Below are 22,768 nucleotides of genomic sequence, written 5' to 3' on the forward strand. Positions count from 1 at the left end.
AGAGCCCCGTGACCTGTGGCTCCCTGAGCCTTCCAGGTGACCGTGATGCACTCTGAAGGCGGAGAACCAGTGCCCCCAGTCTCCCTTCCCCAATCTCTTCCCCTCTCCCCTGCGCCCAGCCCACAAACACACTAGGGCCCTAGAAGTCAGTCCTGTGCTTTCTGCCTGCAGAAAAGTCCCCACGATTGGTCCTCCCTTTCAGTGGCCACGGAATACATCCTGAACCTTCCACTCCTGTCCTGACTCCTCACTTACTAATTCTGAGCTACCAAGTCTCAGTTTCTCCCTCTATGAAACTGACCTAATAATGCTACCAACGAAATCCAAAATACTCCAGTATTTTGGAAGGCAGCATAGCGATACCTATTTAAGTTTTAAAATACTTAACAACCTTTACTTCAGCAATCCTGCTCCTGGGTTTAGAAAATTCAGCTAAATACATTATAGCTCAGACACTCAGTTAAAGTTATCATATATAAGAGCATGTATATAAGGATACGTGATGTGGTATTATCAGTGGCCCCCAAAATCTGATATTCCCAGAGACAGGCTTAATAAGGTAGTATTACATCGAGACCCTGAAACATCAAGCACTCCATTAAAAGCAATGAACAAGAGCAAAGCTGGCAAACTCTTCTGTCAAGGGCCATATGACAGGTGGCTTTGCAGGCCAGACAGTCTCCACCATGCCAATGAATCAATTCTTCTGTTTCAGTGTGAAAGCAGCCATAACAACACAGCAATGGATGGGCAGAGCTGTGTTCCAGTAAAACTTTACTTACAAAAACAGGCATAAGCCAGATTTTGCACATGGACCACAGATGGCTCACCCTTGAATCAGACCTATGCTCTGTGACTTTTAAGTATGGTATTTCTCAAATCGAAAGCACAATGAGATACCACCTCACAAACGGCCACAATGGCCAAATTTAACAAGTCGGGAAAGGATAGATATTGGCAAGGATGTGAAGAAATGGGAACCCTCTTGCACTGTTGGCGGGAACGCAAACTGGTGTGGCCGCTCTGGAAAACAGTGTGGAGGTTCCTCAAAAAATTAAAAACAGAACTACCTGATGATCCAGCAATTGCCCCACTAGGAATTTGTCCAAAGGATACAGGATCGCTGACTCAAAGGGGTACCTGCACCCCAATGTTTTATAGCAGCACTATCAACATTAGCCAAATTATGGGAAGAGCCCAAATGTCCATAGACTGATGAAGGATAAAGAAGATATATATATATATATATATATATATAGATAGATAGATAGATAGAGATAGAGATAGAGATATATAGATATAATGAAACACCACTCGGCGATGAAAAAGAATGAAATCTTGCTATTTGCAACAACGTGGATGGAACTGGAGGGTATTATGTTAAAGCAAAAGAAGTCAGTCAGAGAAAGACAGATATCACATGATTTCACTCATACAGGGAATTTGAGAAATAAAACAGATGAACACAAGGGAAGGGAAGGAGACATAAGATAAAAACAGAGAGGGAGGCAAGCCATAAGAGACTCCTAAATACAGAGAACAAACTGAGGGTTGATGGGGGGAGGGCGGGGAAGTGGGGGATGGGCTAAATGGGTGATGGACATTAAGGAGGACACCTGGGATGAGCACCGGGTGTCGTACGGAAGTGACGAACCACTGGGTTCTACTCCTGAAGCTAAGACTACACTGTGTGTTAGCTAACTTGAGAATAAAAATAATAGGTACGGCATTTCTATCAGGGATTTACCACTAAATGGGAAAAACAAGGGGGCATTTTAAGAAATCTGTAACAGCACCACCATTTTATAATAGAAACAACGACTCTCAAACACCCGCCTTCTACATGTACCTGTGCGCGTCGATCCACATATGTCTGTAGATAGGGATTTCCATATGGGATTATACGGATACAGACAAAAACATGGAGAGAGGAGTACAAACTTCTAACAAGATTTAGGAGATCCTAAGGAGGGCAGAGGAGGAATAGACACAAATAAACCACCAAGAGAGAAACTACTGTAGTGCTTAACCATCCCTATCATCGTATTTTTGCAGTTAGTTAAATTCTACATACATGTGTTTCTGTAAAAATAAATCAAATGGGATCCAAAAACCAATCCCTATCTCCTAGGCTAGCTGTGAAAATTAAATGAAATACAGCATGCAGACCCTCCGCATGGAGCCAGATGGGGCCACTCATTCCAACTCGAATTATCCCTCTATTAGACTAAGCCCCTTTGCTGGGTTTGCCGCTAACACACTGCCCGGCTCACAGTCCTGCCTCTCCCCTTACCCCTTTTGGTGAATTCTGTCCTGGATGTTCTTTAGTTCATTCATTCATTGCATCCGTTTATATGCTCTGGGCATCGCCTGTAAGTCATGCACTAATGCTAGGGGCCGGAAACTTAAAAATGAATGAAACTCAGTTCCTCCGCTCCCCAGGATTTTAGAGTAAATGGCCAGAGAGCTAAGGCCAGCTTTGGTCACATGGCCCACCGTCTGCATCCACAATGGCGCTCCTTCCTCGACCAAAGGGAATAGACTCTCTCATAAGCAAAGCTCTCCTTTCCGCAGGTGGGGAGGTCGGAGGGTTGGGGGGCAGTGGTGGAGAAGATTCCTTGTATGTGCTCACAGGCCTAGTGCCTGTCATGATTCCTGGCATACAGGAGGTATACAGTCAGATGTGGTTCAATGACTGCATCGCTAGGTGAATGAGAAACCTCTACAGTCTAACACCCCCTTTGCCATTTTATCCTTTCTCACTACAAGTCAATGATAAGAACAGCTCAGGCTGATTTGTATTAAGTAGGTGCCAGGCACTTTGGCAAGATATCACCTGCCCCAGCCTACCTGGCAAGGTGTGTACTAATAAAAGCCCCCTTCACAGAGCAAGGGACAAATGCTAAGGGTCACTTGCGCAGAGACACTGAGCTGGCATTTAAGACCTGGCCTCTTTATTACTCCAGAGCTAAAGTTCATATTACAATCCTGTGTGTTCCTCTAGAAAGCACCGAGGATATTATGAAGGCCTTAAAGCCTTAAAGGATGGGCTCAAATCCTGTACTTAAAGGTAGAAGGCACCTGAATTCTGTTTCCAAAGCTTAGGGAAATGGCAACTGGCTGAAAGCCTAGGCTGCCAGGAGAGGGGAGCGCCCCTGCCATCTTGAGCCACAGAATCTACAGTGATTCTACCAGGCCCTCAGACCCCCACCGTCCCAGGGGCCTTCTCTCAAGTGAAAAGTAGCAATCTGCCAAACATGTGGTCTTCCTCGGCTTCCTAATGAAACCCATTCCCATGGCTGCCTGATCCTGATTCCAGCTCTGACAGATGTTTGGCAGAAATGACCCAAAGGGCTGTCTTTCCTTCCTCTGACTCCTCTCCCCAGTTCTGGCATCTGCGGGGAAAGTGATGGGTGTTCCTATTATCCAAATGCTACCAAGACATCACAGAAGATTACTGAAGTGTCAGGAAAAGCGGGGACTTACCTAGTGAAGGTTAGAAAGAGAAGGAGAGACAGAGAGAGAAAACAAAAGAAAGTGAGGAGGAGAGCAAGACTGCTTTCCTGCTAAGGAAAAACACCGCAGAGACACCTACTTGGTGAACAGAACTCGCTAAAACAATGCCTCCATTGTCACCCACAGCCTGATAAAGCAGACTGTTAGTGAAATCAACCACTTGGGGCCACATTTCCCAGTGAAGCATTTTGCTGAACACCAGATGCACTCAAATGGTTATTTTCATGAGGAATGAAAGTGACATGCATCAATTTATTCAGAGTCATCTGAATTCTCAGCCACATGCATAAAACAAAATCACTGCTCCCTTTGCTTCTGGTAACTTTTTATGCCTCCTTCCTAAGGGAATCTTCTCCCCACCCATACATCTGTCCCATCTTTAGAGTAAATTCCTGGAAGTACTATTGCTGCATAAAGAGACATGGGAGTTTAATTTTGATAAATAAGGACGAATTGTCCTCCAACGACATTGTAGCAAACTGAGCTCACAGAGCTCAATGCTGCATGCATCAAGGGGTAGAAATCATAACTCCTTATCTAAACTTTAAGCTCCTTTAAGATGCAAAAGGCTTTAGGGGCACCCGGGTGGCTCAGTCGGTTGAGCGTCCGACTTCGGCTCAGGTCATGATCTCACGGTTCATGGGTTCGAGCCCCGTGTCGGGCTCTGTGCTGACAGCTCGGAGCCTGGAGCCTGCTTCGGATTCTGTGTCTCCCCCTCTCTCTGCCCCTCCCCTGCTCATGCTCTGTCTCTCTCTCTCTCCCCTTCAAAAAAATAAATAATAAAAACGTTAAAAATTTTTAAATAAAAAAAAGACGCAAAACGTTTTCCTTTTAACGCTTATGTTCTCCATAAGACTTACTACAATGCTTTCTTTGCAAGAAATAGATAGGTGTTTCCATAAAAGCTTTTGAATCATAACTTTTAGGCCAGGATGTAACAAGGGTTTACATTTAGGAGGGTAAAAAAGCTGATGATTGCTTTAAGCAATACACAATAATCAAAGAAACAATAAATAAAAGAATGAATACATAAATAAATCCACAAGTTAACCAAATTAACCAGAGCCCACAAAGAGGAAAAGAAATAAAACCTGATTTTTCTGAGGGGTAGGGATGGGGACAGAGGGCAGGTTGAGCTGGGGGAAGGGTGTTTATACAAATGAACTGCAGCAGAGAAGAGTTTATTTCAGTGTCCGAATAGTAACGAAATTGATACTATAATTTACCTGATGCTCTCTCTGTTGAAAAAAAAAAAAGAAATAGTTTATGGCTTTTTAAAATTTCTTCTAATGTTCATTTTTTTTTGAGAGAGAGAGCGCGAGCAGGGGAGGGGCAGAGAGAGAGGGAGACACAGGATCCGAAGCAGGCTCCAGGCTCCAAGCGGTCAGCACAGAGCCTGACACGGGGCTCGAACACACGAACGGTGAGATCATGACCTGAGCCGAAGTCAGATGCTTAACCAACTGAGCCACCCAGATGCCCCTATGGCTTTTTAAATTAGACTACAAATTACTTTAGTTTCCAGACTTGTGGAAGAGGGTCACTTGCATTCTCCAAATTCATTACACTTCATTTGCAGAACCAAGTTTGGAAGTCAATCTATCAATTAGGCAATCAAAAAAAGAGGTGGCAGGGAATAGTTCAGAATAACTCTCAAACCTGGGTCCAGTCCAGGGCTCTAGAACACGGGGGAGAAATTGCACCCTGGGGCCTCAACGATGTCACTACGACCGGGGGCCAGGATGTCACCCCCAGTGGAGCCCCACCTACAGCCCTCCGGGGACAGCCTGCTAACTTAGTCTTTCTCCACCTTGTCACTCGATTTGCCTTGAAGGAAATTCTAAAAATGACAGGCCCCAGCGAGGAATGAGGAACATCCCACACACCGCCACTCCTTGTTCCAAAATTAGACTTTGTCACAGACACTGATCTCCAAGGTGGCAAAAATAGCAAGCTGCTCGAGGGAGTCCCGAGCTGTCCCGGCAGAGTCCCCGGCAGCTACTCCCGCAGGGGCAGCGGGCAGCTGGCGAGCAGACAAGTTCTTGCTGCTGAGTCTCATTCCACAGTGGGTCGTTCCCCTGATACTCCAGCCACCCCCGCCAGCACTCCCTTGTTGTTCTCCCTGCAGAACAGCAACACACTGCGTTTAAAGTGCGAGAACTGGAGCGAGGAATTTGGAGATAGGATGTTGCCATTTAGGGCCAAAGCTACCCAAAAAAATGGGATTTCTTGTAACAGTAACAGTGATTTCCAAAAGGCACACTCTAAGTTGATCGATGTTTCTGAAAGGCACTCTGATATTCAGGGTAATTTGAAAGCACTAAGACAGCTCTTGGTGGGGACATTCAAGGGACAGAAAAGCTTTCCAGCTCTCCAAGGGAGTGAGGCGCTGTGGCCAGAGGCAGCGGGTCAGGAACCAGACAAAAGGGTCTTGGATCCCTGGCTCCCGTAGAAATGAGCTCAGTGACGGCAGGCAGGTGCCTGAACCACTCCGCGAGGGGTCTCATCTCCCTGAGAAGGACTGTGATTCCTTCCAGGGCAAGGGTCACAGATAATACTCTCGTACTGCGAGCCCTGGGGAGGATGAGCCTCGCGTCTATTCACACTATATCCTGGAGCACAGAACAGAGCGCGTCAGGCCCTCAGTAAACATTCTTGAATGAACAAATGAATAGGAATGAATGAATGAATGAATGAGTTTACCTTCCAGCCAAGGTGGCGATGAGGGAAAAATGCAAGTGAAGTACCTGGCATATCGTCGGAGGCTTGGTGAATGGTGCTGGCCGCTACGACCAGAGACCCCAAAGGCAGATAGCAGATGGCCAGTAAACGCCCGGCATTATTAGCCAGACACCCTACGGTGGGAAAGCATTTCAAAGGGTGAAATCAAAGCACTAAATGAGTATTATCCCAGAAGACTGTGTGGTGTGGGGACAGACACTGTGACGGTGGCCTCCACGGTCTACCCCCCCAGTGTTCACACTCTGTGTGGGCCCCTCCCCTGACTATGGGAAGGACTTGACAGCTGATAGGATGTCACTTGCGTGGTTACGATGCCTAGGATTGTGGCCTCCGGCTTGCAAGGAGACTCTCCCTCTTGCTGGCTTTGGTGGAGACAGGCTGTGTTGGGGAGGCCCGTGCAGTAAAGAGCTGAGGGTGGCCCCCAAGCCACCGCCAGCAACAGACTGAGGCCCTCCATCCTGCCGTCACACAAAACTAAATCCCCCCAATAACCACGTGAGCTTGTGAGTGGATCCTTCCCCAGTCTAATGAGCCTGAAGCATCTCAGCCTTGTGAGAAACTGAAGCTGGGGGCCCAGCTAAGCCACGCCAACACTCCTGACCCACAGCAACTATGAGATAATAAATGTGTGTTGTGTTACAGTGCATTGTTGGTGGTACTTTGCCGCACAGCAGTTGAAAACGAACACAAGGAGTAATCCAGGCAAGACATCGATTGGCCACAGCGCGGGCAGCCGGTGCTCAGAGAAGGACCACTTGCTGAGAGGAACCACAGGAGAGGTAGGGACCGTGGGGAAGTGAAGACGCCCAATCTGCCCAGGGACGGCGGAGAGTACTGGGCGCATCTGATTGTTACTGCTGCGTGGGGACGTAACATGGGTGCTGTCAGACCTCCTCACTCTTCAAGATACCACAGAAAGCTGAGTTTTATTTGAAACGTCTCCGTTTTTTAAAGGTTGGCCACGAAGTTGGGATTTTGAGAATAGCGGTAAGTTAATCTCATGCAGGACAAAGAAAATAGGTCTGGGGACTTCGTTGGGAGATGCGGAGAAAAGTGGGGGCTATACCAGGATACTGGTTCCAAATTCCAGCTTCCAAGCTGGTGGCCTTGGCCTTCCATACAGCAGTGGTCGTAGGGTTAGGAAGTCCTTAAAATACTGCTTGTTACACAGTAGAGCCAGGATATATTTTTATTATTATTGACATCATCACTTACTAGTTTCCTATGGCTGTTGTAACAAGTTACCATGACTCAGTGGCTTAAAACAACATAAATCTGTCTTCTTACAGCTCTGGAAACCAAATGTCCAAAGTCAGTTCACCGAGCTAAACTCCAGGTGTTGGCCAATCTGGGTCCTTCTGGAGGTTCCGGGGTGGAATCTATCTCTTTGTCTTTGCAGCCTCCAGGGGCACCCACATCTTTTGGGTCACCTATGTCTCTCTTCCATCTTCAAAGCCATCAGCACACAAACCAAATCTCTCTCCCTCTGCTCCCACTATCACATCACCTTCCGACTCTATTTCCTCCTGTTTCCCTCCCACGAGGACCCTTGGGATGACACCGGGTCTACCTGGATGATCTCGGATAATCTCCCCATCTCAAGAGCCTTAACTTGATCACATCTGCAAAGTCCCTTTTGCCACGTACAATCACATTCACAGGTTCCAGGGATTAGGATGTGACATCTTTGGAGCCATTATTCAGCCTATCCCTACTGCTATGATTGCCGCTGTCGTTGCTGTTATTGGGCCCACAAGCTTCCTCTTTGTGACCTGCTGAGACTCAGGTCCCAAGTCTGGTCCAAACCAATTCACCAAAGGCTACAACTTGAAACTGGCATAGGTCCCGTGGTAAAGCATCTGTCTGTGGAGGCAGTCTTGGGAGTTTTACACCAGAAGCAGCCAACGGTGGGTTTGGGCGAACTAATAATGAGACTAAGCCCAGCAGTTAGCATCACCCCCTTCTCCATTTATGACCTTGACTATCTCAGAGAAGCCAGCCAGCCAGTAGTGGTATGCATGCAATTCCTCGTTGACAATATGTGGATCCAGATCTATGTGGATCCATCACCAGTTACCAGGAAGGGCAGAAATGGAACCCGGGGAGGGTGGGCAGGCAGCGTTGTCTTTATTTGCTTCGTTGTCCTGTGGCATCTCTTTTCTCCCCAAATCAGGGATTGATTTAAGTGCACAGATTCTAAGCATTTCTTAATCCCCGTTTAACTTCCTTGAGATTCAGATCCCATTGTGAAGCTTACTCATTTCCATCGAAAACAGGATGCCGTTGCTTAAAAATCACACTCATTTTATGGAACTCTGTAAGCAGGCAGCAAATTAAGAGCAAACAACATTATTTGCCAGTTAAATTTGCAAAGGGGTGATCTGAACGGATTACTCATATTCCTGATTAATTTTTAGTGGAAGTAATGAGGAGGTTGTAAATGGAAAAACATATGCATGAAGAACCTGCCTTTCAAGCACAAAACAATTTATGCTAATTGATGGCTTTACCAATAAGGTAATCTTGGAAAAACTTCTTCAGATGTTTAAAGGCATCTAATGGGATAGCTATACAACTTAAAAGCAATGACATGTTGCCCTATAAAGTTCCAAGTGACTTGAATTCTACTTTATTTTTTTTTAATGTTTTTATTTAGTTTTGAGAGAGAGGGAGAGAGAGTGCATGAGCTGGGGAGGGGCAGAGAGGGAGGGAGACACAGAATCTGAAGAAGCTCCAGGCTGCGAGCTGGCAGCACAGAGCCCGACGTGGGGCTCGAACTCATGAACTGCGAGATCCTGACCTGGGCTGAAGTCAGACGCTCAACTGACTGAGCCACCAAGGCGTCCCAAATACTACTTTACAACTATCCATCCATTCATCCATCCTTTCATTTACCTATCTTTATTGCAATATCCAGAATTGGTAAGCATATGGGGAAATGGATACCGAGACTGTATTAGTTCAAAAAGAATATTTTGAGGGGCGCCTGGGTGGCTCAGTCGGTTGAGCATCCGACTTCAGCTCAGGTCACGATCTCGCGGTCCGTAAGTTCGAGCCCTGCGTCGGGCTCTGGGCTGATGGCTCGGAGCCTGGAGCCTGCTTCCGATTCTGTGTCTCCTTCTCTCTCTGTCTCTCCCCCATTCATGCTCTGTCTCAAAAATAAGTAAACGTTAAAAAAAATAATAAAAAAAAAAGAATATTTTGAAATAGGGAAAAAAATCAAGAGAAGAGTATTTCATGATTTGTGAAAATTACATGAAATGTGAATTTCAGTGTCCATTAATAAAGTTTCTTTGCGAGAGACCTACGCCCCTTGAGAATGTTTTTACCTATGGCTGCTTCTAAACTACAATGACAGAATTAAGTAGTTGCAACAGAGACCATCTTGGTTCACAAAGCCCCAAGTATTACCAGCTGTCCCCTTACCGAAAGTTTTGCTGATCTCTGCTCTAAAATCCCAGACTACTGCATGAACAAATCATTTGGGAATGATCTGAGGCTGCTTTGGGAAAGATCATCTTACTGGTATGCTTTCCCCCCTCTTTAAATCCAACCACCTCACATGTTTAAATCATAAATTTTGAAACTACCCTAATCCTACCACACTAACCCAGTTCCTTTTGGTTTTGCAGATTTCCTTCCAGATGCGAAGCTCTAGGCATGTGTTTGCAGCCACGATGTATGACGTGTATTATTTAACTCTTGTGCATTAAGATTTTGTGAATTTCTTCTTCTCAAAGAAGAAATTCATGAATCATAATTCTCTGTACGAGTCACAGTTCCTAACACGACGCACTGAACAGAGCAGGTGTTTCCACACACACTCTACGTGTATTCGTGTTTGTGGTACCTTAATATATCAACGTCTATGAAGGCTAATCAACCAGACATGGTAGATGCATGGCTCTGGGAAGAATGGAGTCTCCGGACAGGTTTTCTGTGGCCCACAAAGAATTACCGTTTCGTTGTTGGTTTCAACTGGAATCAATTTCCAACAGTTACAAACAACAAGATATTACATACAGACTCAAATCCTAGACTTCTCCGGAAAAAAACAAGAGATGTCCTACATGGAGCCCACAGTCGCACGTCAACGGTCTTCTGGTTTGGGGCTTTTGACGATTCACCCCCGTTTCCCTTCAGCCCTCTTCTCTCTGGCCCCTGTTGAAATTATACCATCTGGTACTGCTATAAATATATACCTACAGCCAGATAATCTACATAGATGCGTCTGTAGATGTCCATATGCATCCAAATTGATTCTGATGAACATACTCACTGCAACAGACTAATGATTATATCCCCTCCCCAAATTCATATATTGGAATCTTAACCCCCCAGGTGATGGTGTTAGGAGGTAGGGCCTTTGGGAGGCGATCAGGGCATGAAGGGCGAGGCCTCACAATTGGGATTATAAAAGAGACCCCAGAGAGATCCCTCGATCCTTCCATCAGTGAGACACAGAAAAGACCATCACCTATGGGTCAGGAAGTCAGTGCCACTGGACACAGATAGGCTGGCACCTTGATCAAGCTATCAGTGAGAAATAAATTAATTTCTGTTGTTTATAAGCCACCCGGTCCTATGGTATTTGCCGTAGGAGCCCAAACTGATTAGGACACACACATGTAATACTAACTGAGGCACAAAGCAGACACGCAGGGATGCACGGTTACTATGTTACCAGCTGGCTCTTCAGGCTTTGCAAGGATAGCATTTAATCCAAGTAATACACGGGTGAGTACAGGAGTAAGCCACCTGCTCAGACAGTGCTGGCCATGTTTTTCAGCATAAATATTCTAGGATTGCACTCCACAGGAGTATACATACCATTGAATTTTTCACGCTCTGTAGCAAGCGCTCGTGCTGTTCAGCTATCGCCAAGGCAGCAGAGTGGACTTTCTGGTAGATGGCCTCCCCATCTCGCGTTTGAAAGATAAACAGCCCTTCCCCAGTTTCACACATCCTGTGGAAACAAAAACAAAGGGCTCCTGAAAATCCAGTTCCACAAAGTCCGAGGCACCAAGGGCCTAGAAAACGCCATGAAACCAGACCATTTATTTCACATGAGGTCGGGAGTCTTGTTCACGTTCGCTAATCAAAGTTGGCTAGAATCAGAATTTCCAATTCATTGTTGTTAATATTGGGCAGGACACCGTTCATTCTAGGCTAACTCGGTGCTGAATTTTTTTTTTTCCAAAAAAAAAAAAAGCCTAAGTGTAATCCCAGTACATTGCCTCTCAAAGACAGCTGTGCAACTGGGTTCTCATTACTGTCCATGCATCATAAGTTCATCAGGAGCTCCACCATCCAGGGGCACCTGGGCGGCTCAGAGGGTTCAGCGTCCAACTTCGGCTCAGGTCATGATCTCATGGTTCATGAGTTTGAACCCAATGTTGGGCTCTGTGCTGATAGCTCAGAGGCTGGAGCCCGCTTAGGATTCTGTGTCTCTCTCTCTCTCTGCCCCTCCCCCGACTCGCACTCTGTCTCTCAAAAATAAAAACGTTAAAAAAAAAATTTAAATACAAGAAAAGAAACTCTGCCATCCAGCTCAGCGATGGAAGCCTTCCATGACTCCTGGTTCTGTTCTTTCCTTATAGTCGATGGCTTTAAGGATTCTTTCATTTCCAAAATCAATCTGGATTCCTTTTTTTTTCACTTTACTCACTGGCTTTTACCTTGGACATTTTGTCCGGCTTCCAAAGTAGTCCTAAAAGCCACAACAGTCTTTCTTATGGCCTTACGCTAATAGAAATAGTGGATGAAAACCCAGAGAAGGTAAAACAGTTTAAAAGTTGGGCCTCTCCCATGTTCTTTGTGAAGATAAGGATTCAGACATAAGAACACGGTGGCCATACAGAGATACAACAGTTGTGAATTTCCCAAGAATTACTTTGCCTAAATGATGAACCTGTCACTCCAAGCCATGAATTGTGCAGTTGGTCAAGAATCTAGGAGAAAGTTGGGAGCTCAGAAAGCACCTGGGAAATTCAGTCACTGGTGCCCAAAGCAAGTATGTATCAAGGCAGAGTGCAACAAGCAGAGAATGTGGGCTCCAGATTGCCTGGCCATGCTTGCCCCCTGCCAGCTTTGTGAGCCGCGACGCACTACTCAGCCTAAGCCTGCATTTCTGCTCGTGAAATAAATAGGAGGATAACAGCCATCACGTAAGCGTACTGAAGGTGTTAGGCATGATACATAAAGTACACAAAGGAGGTCTTTCACTCAATGCGCACCTCCACTCTTCTGCTGGAAGGTAAGCTCCAGGTAGACCAGATCTGTTCCTGATTTGTTCACAGATCTTCCGCCAGTGCCTACAACAGGGCGTGGCCTATATCTGGCGCTCCATAAATAACTACAGAATGGACTGTGACATAGGAGGCGGTGCCAGGCAAAGGTGTAATTAAGAACTGGACCCCGGCTTCCTTGAGGAAGTTTTATTCAAACTGAGGTTTCTAGAAGAGAAGGGAGGAACAACAGTCTGACAACTGCACAGAGAATGTCCTGATTTGGTCAAAGGCAAGTGACGCACTACGGGACGGGGTGCCGGAGGGGGCAGCCTATGTTCCAGGAGCTCCAGGAACGAGCCCGAGCTCCCAGAGATGACAGGCTTCGCTCTGCAAAGTCACCACCCGACTGTAACCATTCCCACAGGCACAGATGCCCAACATCGGAAACTGTCCCTCTCTGTGCCAGTGACATGTCACACAGACATACCACATTGGAAAAATACTAATGGGACTAAACTTAAGAAAACCAGAATAAATGATCCCACAGTGGCCAGTATAAATCAGCAAACTTGTGAGATGGGAGTGCCAGTGGGTTCCGCATTCCCTCACTTGCAACATGTGTTCTGCGCATGTGCATGTGTGTGTGTCCCTGTGTGTTTAGAATATTTGAACATTGTTACAAGCAGGATGCATCTCATACTCGACACAAATGTTTATGGTACTCTTCTCTCTACTCCTGCAAAGCAGTTATTAAATCAATGTTACATTTCACATTTGCAATCACATATTCTATATGGAAGAGTAAGGTACTTGTCAGAAAACAGAAGGCAAATCATAAGGGCTCCGGCAATGGATGTAATGGTAAAGAAACGGGCTTTTTCCCTGAGAAGTTTATAATGTATTCGGCTAAACAAGATCTATGTAAGTGAACAGGTTCAAGACTAACGTGGTGGTGCAGTGAGCTGGTGAACGGTACTGGTCAGAGGTGCACTGATAAAGGAAAGCAGAGCTGGGGAAAGGGGTGGGTGTCAATGTTACATAGTAACAAGGAAAATCAGGAAGGCAAACACCAGAGGGGAACAGATCAGAGGCACTTTCCAGGAGAGACACAAAATTAGGAGCAAAACATTGCAGAAGTGAGGTGAACCCTGGGACTCCTGTCCTACCTGTGGCTGCAGCCGCCAGGGACACTATGGTTAAGAAAATACGGAAAAAAAAAAGAAAATACGCACAGAGAAACACAACACGAAGTCAAAAAGAGGCTTAACCACATGGGTTCTGGCAGCCCCATCTTGAAGAAAAAACCCGGGGAAGGGTCTGTTAGGAACTCGTAATACAGAACAGGGGCTCTCTACACTGGCGCATTCGACATGAGCAACATCGTACGGCCAGATCGTTCTTTGTTGTGGGGACCGTCCTGTGTGTTGTAAGGTGTTCAGCAGCATCTCCGGTCTCTACCCACTGCATGACAGTAGAATCCCCTAGCTGTGGCAACCCAAAACGTCTCCAGACATTGATAAATGTCCCCAAGGGGGCAAAACGCCCCCAACTGAAAACCACTGAAATAGACCAAAAATAAGGGGTTTAGGGAGCACCTAACTCATGGTTCAGCGGTGGAGAGGCTGTGCACACGAGGCGGCTTCCGCGTCCAGGGGAGCTGTGGATTCACCGCAGACGGTATTCACGATGAAGCACAGAGGACGTCCTGCACCTGCGGTCTGTGGGGTCTTGCCTGTTCCAGTCATGGGCGTCATCGCCTAGTGGATCTCAGCTTGAGACAAGGTAGCAGTTGACTGCTGGTGCCGTGTGTAGGTGTGTTTACGTGTGTGCGTGTGTTGGCTGGAGATCAGCTAATCTAGGCTGCCTGCTAATGTGGTGGTTTTCCTGTCCTTCGCTGAGACCACTGGGGTGAGAAACAGAAATCAATGTAAGACACCACGTGATGTACCACAGTACCACTGAGGCTTCCGAGCCCAGGACGGCTCTTGAGAACGTCAGCCAATCTCCTACGACTTGCATTGGTTTGTCAAATCTTTGCACTGCCTTATTTAATACTTGTTTAATCAGCTCAGTTTTCCTTTCCCTTAAACAAATGTATTGTAAACGAATCGCCAAATCAACAGCAGAAGCCAGTATGCTCAACTACAAGTTGAAGGCAGATGTGAAAGTAAATACAGTGAAAACAAAATGTTCTTAAACTCTGACCAGATCCTCTTGTCAAAGATCTAAGCGGGACGTTTGCTCACGTGTTAGTGACACAGGTAAAGTAGAAAGTGTTAGAAGATGTGTTTAAGATGTGCCAACACCTCACTGAAATGTTTCTCTGTAATTTAATCAGGAGGATCAAAAAGGTAATTAAGAGGAAAATGACTTGGGGCGCCTGCGTGGCTCAGTCAGTTAAGCATCCGACTCTTGGTTTTGGGTCAGGTCATGATCTCCTGTTTCGTGAGTTCGAGCCCTGCGTCCAGCTCTGAGCTGACAGTGCAGAGCCTGCTTGGGATTCTCTCTCTCCCTCTCTCTCTGCCCCTCTCCTGATGATGCACTCTCTCTCTCTCAAAACAAATAAGTAAAACTTAAAAGAAAAATCTAAAAAAGAGAGAAGAAAATGTCACTGTGGGATTACATTCATTTCATGTTATGCCTCTATCACTAAAACCATCCCACATCTGGGGAAACGCGGCTGTGTTTCCTGGGGCCCTGCTCTAGTTGGTGTGGGACAGAAAGCCTCATATGCTGGAATCATGGTCAAGTTTCCTGACCTCTCGAAGTTTCCAGGGACAAACCTTTGAGAGCGGGGAAACTGTGTTTTATCTTTAGGAAAGGATCTCAAGTCAAGGTAAGCATCTAATGAGGATTTGTTGTTATTTTAACCCTTTAAAATGTCAAAGCCAAGGAGAGGCGGTCCTCGGGGAAAACTTCAGGAAAGAGGCACAACCACATCTCTGCCTGGATGGAAACTGTGTAATCACAGCCCGGAGCAGCGGGAAAGCGAAAAACAGCTGCACGGCGGAGGGAGGCGTGTGGCTGGGGAAGACAAAGTCTGTGTTTGAGGCTCACGGGCTGTGAACACAGAATAATACAAACCTCTTCTCTGAGAAGGGAGATATGAATTCGGGAATGTGATTCTCCCTTTAAGAAAAGAAGCAGCTTTCATTAAACAAAGATTGTAATGCAAATGACCAGAGGGATTTGTTTCTCTGCAGGAGGTATACTGCGTCTGAGTGTTAGCAGCACCTTAAATAAAGCCCGTCAAGGGGCGCCTGGGTGGCTCAGTCGGTTGGGCAGCTGACTTCGGCTCGGGTCACGATCTCGCGGTCCGTGAGTTCGAGCCCTGCGTGGGGCTCTGTGCTGACAGCTCAGAGCCTGGAGCCTGTTTCAGATTCTGTGTCTCCCTCTCTCTCTGCCCCTCCCCCGTTCATGCTCTGTCTCTCTCTGTCTCAAAAATAAACGTTAAAAAAAAAAAAAAAAAAAAAAAAAAAAAAGCCCGTCAGCCCGGTGGACGAGAGGAAGAGAAGGTTCCAGTTCCAAGGGTGCTCGGCCACACGCTGTCCCTTCTCCTGTGGCTCCACCATCCATGTCACCAGGCTTCCTAACGGTTCCCTTAAATGTGTACAGACGCTGCCATCATCACTTTTTAACTTTTTAAAAAAGGTGTTTTTAAAAAATGTTTATTTATTTAACTTTGAGAAAGAGAGAGAGAGGGGGAAACATGAGCAGGGGAGGGGCGGGGAGAGAGGGAGAGGGAGAATCCCAAGCAGGCGCCCATCGATCGGCACAAAGCCCAGCCCGATGCGGGGTTTGATCTCATGACCCCTGAGATCATGGCCTGAGCCGAAACCGAGAGTCAGACTCTTAACTGACGGAGCCACACAGGCACCCCTGCCATTTTCACTTTTTAGACTTGAGTTTATGGAAACCAAACAAAACCCAAACAATCCAAAGTCATAAAATGTGGCCAGTGTAAAAGACAGTGGGTTGTTTATTAATACGTCTGTTCATCATGTTCTATGAACATGTAAAGTCAAAGAAGCACTTTTCCCCCGTTTTCCCCCATGCTATGCCTTGACCTAGATCTTAGGGAGCACTGCCCCCCGTTCGTCCCGCTGTAGTGCTCTATAAGCAGCACGATGAAAGGGAGGGCTATTTCACAGTTTCTGAACCCAAACGCGAAGTGTGGCTTTGCTGACCCCCAAGAGAATGAAAAGCCAGGTGAGCAACAGAGGGAAACTTCTGAACAAACCTTGAAGTTCGCATGCCCCAGAGTGAAGTCGGATCACCCCCACCCCCCCCGGCCCCCCCAGGCGTGCCTGTGCCGTTCCAACGGCTCCCGGAGGATTCTGATTCCTCTCTGTCTCCTTACCCACGTCCAGTCAGTCAGCTTTGGGCCCTAGCTTCAAAACATGTCAGTATCCAAACACCTAAGTCCAAGTTCCTTGTTACCAGCGTGCCGGGAGCCACCCTTGTCCTCACCGTGAGCACTGCAATGCCCCCTCCCAACTGCTTCTAGCCTGAGTTAAAGAAAAAAAAAAAAAAAGTCAGACCACATCACCTCTTGGCTAATCACTTCCTGTGTAGGGAAAAATCTAATCTTGTCCAAACGATCTGGTCTGGCCTTTGCCAACATGGGAGGTGATTTTTGTTTGCCTGGGTTCTTGGGTGAGACAAATAGTAACAAGGGGGTTTAGGGTGAGGCTTTGGGTCACGTGCTATCGGCTGACCTGGAGGCTGAGATGAGCCAGGTGGGCAATCGATGAATCAACCAAGCAAGCATGGAGTGGAGCCTCAATCAAGACTCTAAACGCTGTGGCTGGGAAGCGTCCCCGGTTGACCACACTCTGTGGGACTGTCACATACCGGTATGAGGAAAGTACAGTGTTCTGACTCCACAGGGAAAAGACACAGAATCTCTATGCCGGGCACTTCCCATGGCTCCTCCCTTATCCGATGGTAGTTACTCTGTATCCTTCAGTGGTACAAGCGTTGACCAAGTTCATAGATGTCAGTGAACTCCAGGTCATTCTAGCAAATTCTGAAACGTTTGGTGGTTGTGGGAGCCCCCGAACTTGTAACTGGGGTCAGAAGTGAGGAAGGTCTTGGGGACTGTTCCTTCGAACCTTGCAGTGGTCTCTCCCCACCCACAATGGCTGCCCAACTAAGATGAAAAGCCAAACTCTTTACAGTGGCTCCAAGCCCCACACGGCCTGACACCGTTCTGCCTCTTCCTTTGCAGTGTGGCCCCCTCCCTTATCCTGCTCCTGCCACGTCAGCCTCCTGGATCTTCTCTGCACACTCCATGTACACCCCCCTTGGCACCTTTTCCCAATGTCCTTCTGGCTGGAATGCTTCCCCCCCCACCCCCGCCACCTCCATGATTCCTCCTGGGTCTTCTGTCGGCATCACTGACTCAGTCAGCAAAGCCAGTCCTGCTCACCCTACTTAAAATTGCACCCCCTCTTTGGGCACTTGCTATTGAATGATTTTATTGTTTGCCATGAACTTACACAATCTAGCATCTATTCTGCTTTCTCAAATGTCATTATTGTCTATATCCCCTCTTCTCTACAGAGCGAACTTCATGACAGAACACGTGAGAACCTCCTGTCCGTATGCTTTATTCACTGCTACGTCCACAGTGCTCGGAACCACATGGGGCTCCTAGGGGGAACTCAACAAACATTTGATGAAAGAAGGAAATGGCTCATTTTTATTTACTAGACCCTTCTAGAAAGTGAGGTACCATCACATGTCAAGTGGTCACATACACCAGTGGATCATCACCCGCAGGTGATGGCTGCACTCTACAGATGACCAACAGGTACGTGAACAAATGCCCAGTGTCACTAACTGTCAGGGAAACCAAAACCAGAATAAGATACCATCTCACACCTGTTAGAATGTCTACGAGGAAAAAGACCAGCGATAACAAGTGTCCATGAGAATGCGCGGGAAAGTCTAGAGACCCTTGTGCACTGTTGGTAGGAATATAAATTGGTACAGCCTTCTGGAAAACAGTATGGAGGTTCTTCAAAAAATTAAAAATAGAACTACCATATCATCCAGCTATTCTAGTTCTGGGGATCTATCCAAAGGAAGTGAAGTCACTATCCCAAAGAGATATGTGAACTTCATGTTCACTGTAGTATTGGTTACAATGGCCAAGACGTGGAAATGGCCAAGTGTCTACCAACGGATGAAATGCATAAAGAGAATGTGCCATGTACACACACACACACACACACACACACACACACAATGTGATCTTAGCCATAAAAAAGAAGGAAATCCTGCTGTTTGTAACAACATGGATGGACTTTGAGAGCATTATGGTAAGGGAAGTAAGTCAGATGGAAAAAGGCCAATTCCATATGATCTCACTTGTGTGTGTAATACAACCAAGCTGAACTCACAGAAACAGATGAGTGGATACCAGCAGCTAGGGGTGGGGATGGGGAAAATGAGGAGCTGATGGCCAAAGGGTGCAAACTTCCAGTTAGAAAATGAAGAAGTTCTGGGGAACTAACATCCAGTGTGGCGACCACAGTGAACAATACTTTACTGGCTCCTTGAAGGTTGCTCAGAGAGTAGATCTAAAATGTTCTCACCGGGGCACCTGGGTGGCGCAGTCGGTTAAGCGTCCGACTTCAGCCAGGTCACGATCTCGCGGTCCGTGAGTTCGAGCCCCGTGTCGGGCTCTGGGCTGACGGCTCGGAGCCTGGAGCCTGTTTCCGATTCTGTGTCTCCCTCTCTCTCTGCCCCTCCCCCGTTCATGCTCTGTCTCTCTCTGTCCCAAAAATAAATAAACGTTGAAAATAAAATAAAATAAAATAAAATGTTCTCACCACATACACATTGTGTGAGGCGATGAAGGTGTTAACAAACCTTAAGGTTGTTATCACTTTGCAATATATACATCGTATGCTTTAAACTTAAACAGTGTTATATGTCAATCAGATCTCAAGAAAACTTGAAAAATAAGTAAATAAAATTTAAAAATACACACAAAAATTTTTCCTTCAAAAGATGGCCACAGGGGCGCCTGGGTGGCTCCGTCACTTAAGCATCTGACCCTTGATTTCGTTTGAGTGTGAGATCCAGCCCCTGTGGATTCAAGTACAGGAAGAACGGAGTACATTTTATCTGTTAATTTGTTTTAAACTCTTTAGTAAGAATGAGTGTATGCTCTATAAAATACTCAGAAATGAGAAATTACTAAGTAGCTTAGAATCGAGAAGAGAAATAGAGAATATTCAAAGATTTATATTAGAATAGGGGTCCTTTGACCTGTAAACTCATCTGCTAGAGGGAAAAACAATTTTCTTCTCCGATGCAAAGCCATGTCACTCAGTACTTGTTTTCAGAGTGATACACACTAGAAATGAACAATTGCTTTGCCAAGACTGCGCAGAGGCCTTTAATCCAAAAAAAACCAAACAAACAAACAAAAAAAAACAAAAAACAAAAACCCAAACACCTTTCACAAATTTGTGCACTCCGTTTAAGAAAAAGAATTTGTACGTGCAATGTCGATTTTCACATATTCTTGGCATACCTGAAAGTTTCTCCTAAAATGATGTCAAAAGCACAACAGAGACTCTCTCTGGCTGGTAAAGAGGAGTGCTCTCGTGTGGTAATTATTCAGGACGTGCTGCGAAATGTCACCTGAGCTGCTTTCACTCCTGCAGGTGCTAAACCCAGGGTATTAATCTAAATCAGTCAGGAGGTGAGGCGGAGCCTGACGCTGAAGCATGCTCACTCAGCAGTCAGCTCTAAAACTAACGGGAGTTGGGGCGCCTGGGTGGCGCAGTCGGTTAAGCGTCCGACTTCAGCCAGGTCACGATCTCGCGGTCCGTGAGTTCGAGCCCCGCATCAGGCTCTGGGCTGATGGCTCGGAGCCTGGAGCCTGTTTCCGATTCTGTGTCTCCCTCTCTCTCTGCCCCTCCCCCGTTCATGCTCTGTCTCTCTCTGTCCCAAAAATAAATAAACGTTGAAAAAAAAAATTTAAAACTAACGGGAGCCTACTGGACACCGGCCACCCTTCCTTAAACAATAACGTTTCAAGAACGGTTCCAAGGGAGGTGTTGACGCAGTGAGATCCTCCTGTCCGTTGGATCATCCCATAAAAAAATCAGAGCCCCTGCCAGCCTGATGTGCTTGGCTGAAGTTTCAGAGCTTCGAGGTGGAAAGAAACAAACAAAAGACTAGAAAAACCTCAAACAAAATAAGCAATATGTCTCTCGGCCCACCAGATAAACTAACTGTTCTTCTTGGTCTCCAGAGGCAAGAAGTGGCAATCCACGGTGCAACTGCATTTTATTAAAGAGCTTGTATTTCAACCCTGGATTTCTTCAAGGAAAGAAGAAAACAAAACAGAAGTATGATCGGATTTGCTTATGTTGGGTGGAAAGGAGGAGAAACAGCGTCCAGAAGATCCTGACGACCTACGATCATCACACTGCTGCCCAGGAGAGATGAACAACCCTGGCTATATGTGCCTGTCCTCCAGACTAAAAAAAAAAAAAAAAAAAAATAGAAGGTTCCAGCAATTAGGAGAATTCATACATTAATGCATATCCAAATGGTTTTCCTCTGGTGATGTAAGAACGCCGTCTCTTCCCTAGCTCTGTGGAAGTATGGAATATGATAACTGCTGGATGTGACAGACTAACCTGATGAAATATGATAGACTTTCTAGATATCTACAAGGTTTGGAAGTAAGAAGACCTGAGTGTGAATAAATCTTCCACTTACTAGTCTAATGCCTTCGGACCAGTCACCCAGGTGCCCAAGCCTCCCTTGAACATGAGAATGGTAATATTCCCTACTTTGTATGATAAGTGAATGGCATGACCATATGAATGAGACACTGCGGGTAAAATGCTTCGTATAGTGACCTTCATGTAGTAACTTGCTCCATAAATATCAGTGATTACTCTTCGTGGCCGGTATGCCGGATGGAACAGAATTTTTCAACTGGATAACTGGACCAGATACCTATTTGCTGTGGGAGATTGTTCTGTGTATGTTTAGTAGCACCTCTGGCCTCTCTACCCATTAGATGCCAACAGTATCCCTGACCAACTGTGACAATCAAAAATGTCTCCAGACATTGCCAAATGCCCCCTGGGAACAAACGCATCCTTCGTTGAGAACCACGGTCCTGCATCTCAGCACCATGATGCGTGATATTACTAATTACAGTCAAATAACTGCTTTACCCTATTTGCTCTGAGCAGCTATTAAATGCTATGTTGGACACATTTTGTTAGGGTTCTTTTTTTTCTTTTTAAACCTTATACCCATTCCCCTTTTGATGGCATGAGTACACCCTTCCTGCTTGGGGAGAACCACCCATTCTATTGGTACCCTGTGTGCCTTGTGTAATAAAGTTCTCAGTATAGTACCTGACACACAGTGAATGTAACGGTCAATATATGGTAGGAATTTCTCTCTCTTCTATTTGACTGATGGTGTGAGAGGATCCCAAAGCATCTAGAAGCCACCATGTGAAGCCAGAGCAAAGCCACCCTAGAAGCAACAGGACTGAGAGATGAAACCTAGGGTCATGTACACTCTGAATCAAGTCAAGCCTGAAGCCATCCCTACCTCCTGGACTTGTGGTTATGTGAGCCAATGAATTTCTTCCCTGTTGTTTCAGTTTGGTTGATACAACTGCCTACTATGTGCCAAGCATTATGCCAGGCATTCACACATACACCTTATTTAATCTTCATGGCAATCTTGTGACGTATGTCATATATGGTACCCATCTTACAGGCAGCCAATGGAGCTCAGAGAGTTAGGTCATTCACTCAAGGCCCACAGCCAGTATGTGGTACAGCTGTAATTTCATTTCATTCCCTCCAATTTCTAGTTCAGTCTGTTACACATGCTCTGGTGTCAGTCTTGGTGGGGTAAAGGGGGGCCTTTGAGCAGAAGTAACACCCCATCCCAACTCTAACAGAAGCTGAAAGTGAGCAGAACTTTGCCCAAAGTCTTTGGGGAGATTCTTTGTGTTCTGGAAGGCAATACTGCAACATCTTTGCAGATGCATGTTGGATACGTGAAAACTATCTGCCTGGAGACACTTAACTCCTCTTCATTTATCGATAGGAGACAGGGAGAAAATCATATTAGTTAACAGGAAACTGCTTTGTTTTGAACACATCCAAAAATAGCCAAGGAAAAAATTATCTTCACTAATAAAGCAAGGCAGATATGAAACCTTCATGCTTGGGGGAACACAAATGATCTTATTATCCTGAGCATCTTGATGGTAACCA

The 22,768-nt window shown here is 46.0% G+C and overlaps 1 protein-coding gene across 3 annotated transcripts in view; it reads right to left on the minus strand.

The window, feature by feature from the left end:
• DOK5 (docking protein 5) overlaps nucleotides 1-22,768 on the minus strand; it is a 154,053-nt gene that overhangs the window by 21,491 nt on the left and 109,794 nt on the right. For all 3 annotated transcript variants that reach the window (XM_045444170.1, XM_045444171.1, XM_045444172.1), the window contains one exon: nucleotides 11,089-11,224. In XM_045444170.1, the coding sequence (XP_045300126.1) occupies nucleotides 11,089-11,224 (136 nt within the window). The remainder of the gene's footprint in view (nucleotides 1-11,088; nucleotides 11,225-22,768) is intronic.

Source organism: Leopardus geoffroyi, chromosome A3 (genome assembly GCF_018350155.1).
Source record: "Leopardus geoffroyi isolate Oge1 chromosome A3, O.geoffroyi_Oge1_pat1.0, whole genome shotgun sequence".
NCBI lineage: Eukaryota > Metazoa > Chordata > Mammalia > Carnivora > Felidae > Leopardus > Leopardus geoffroyi.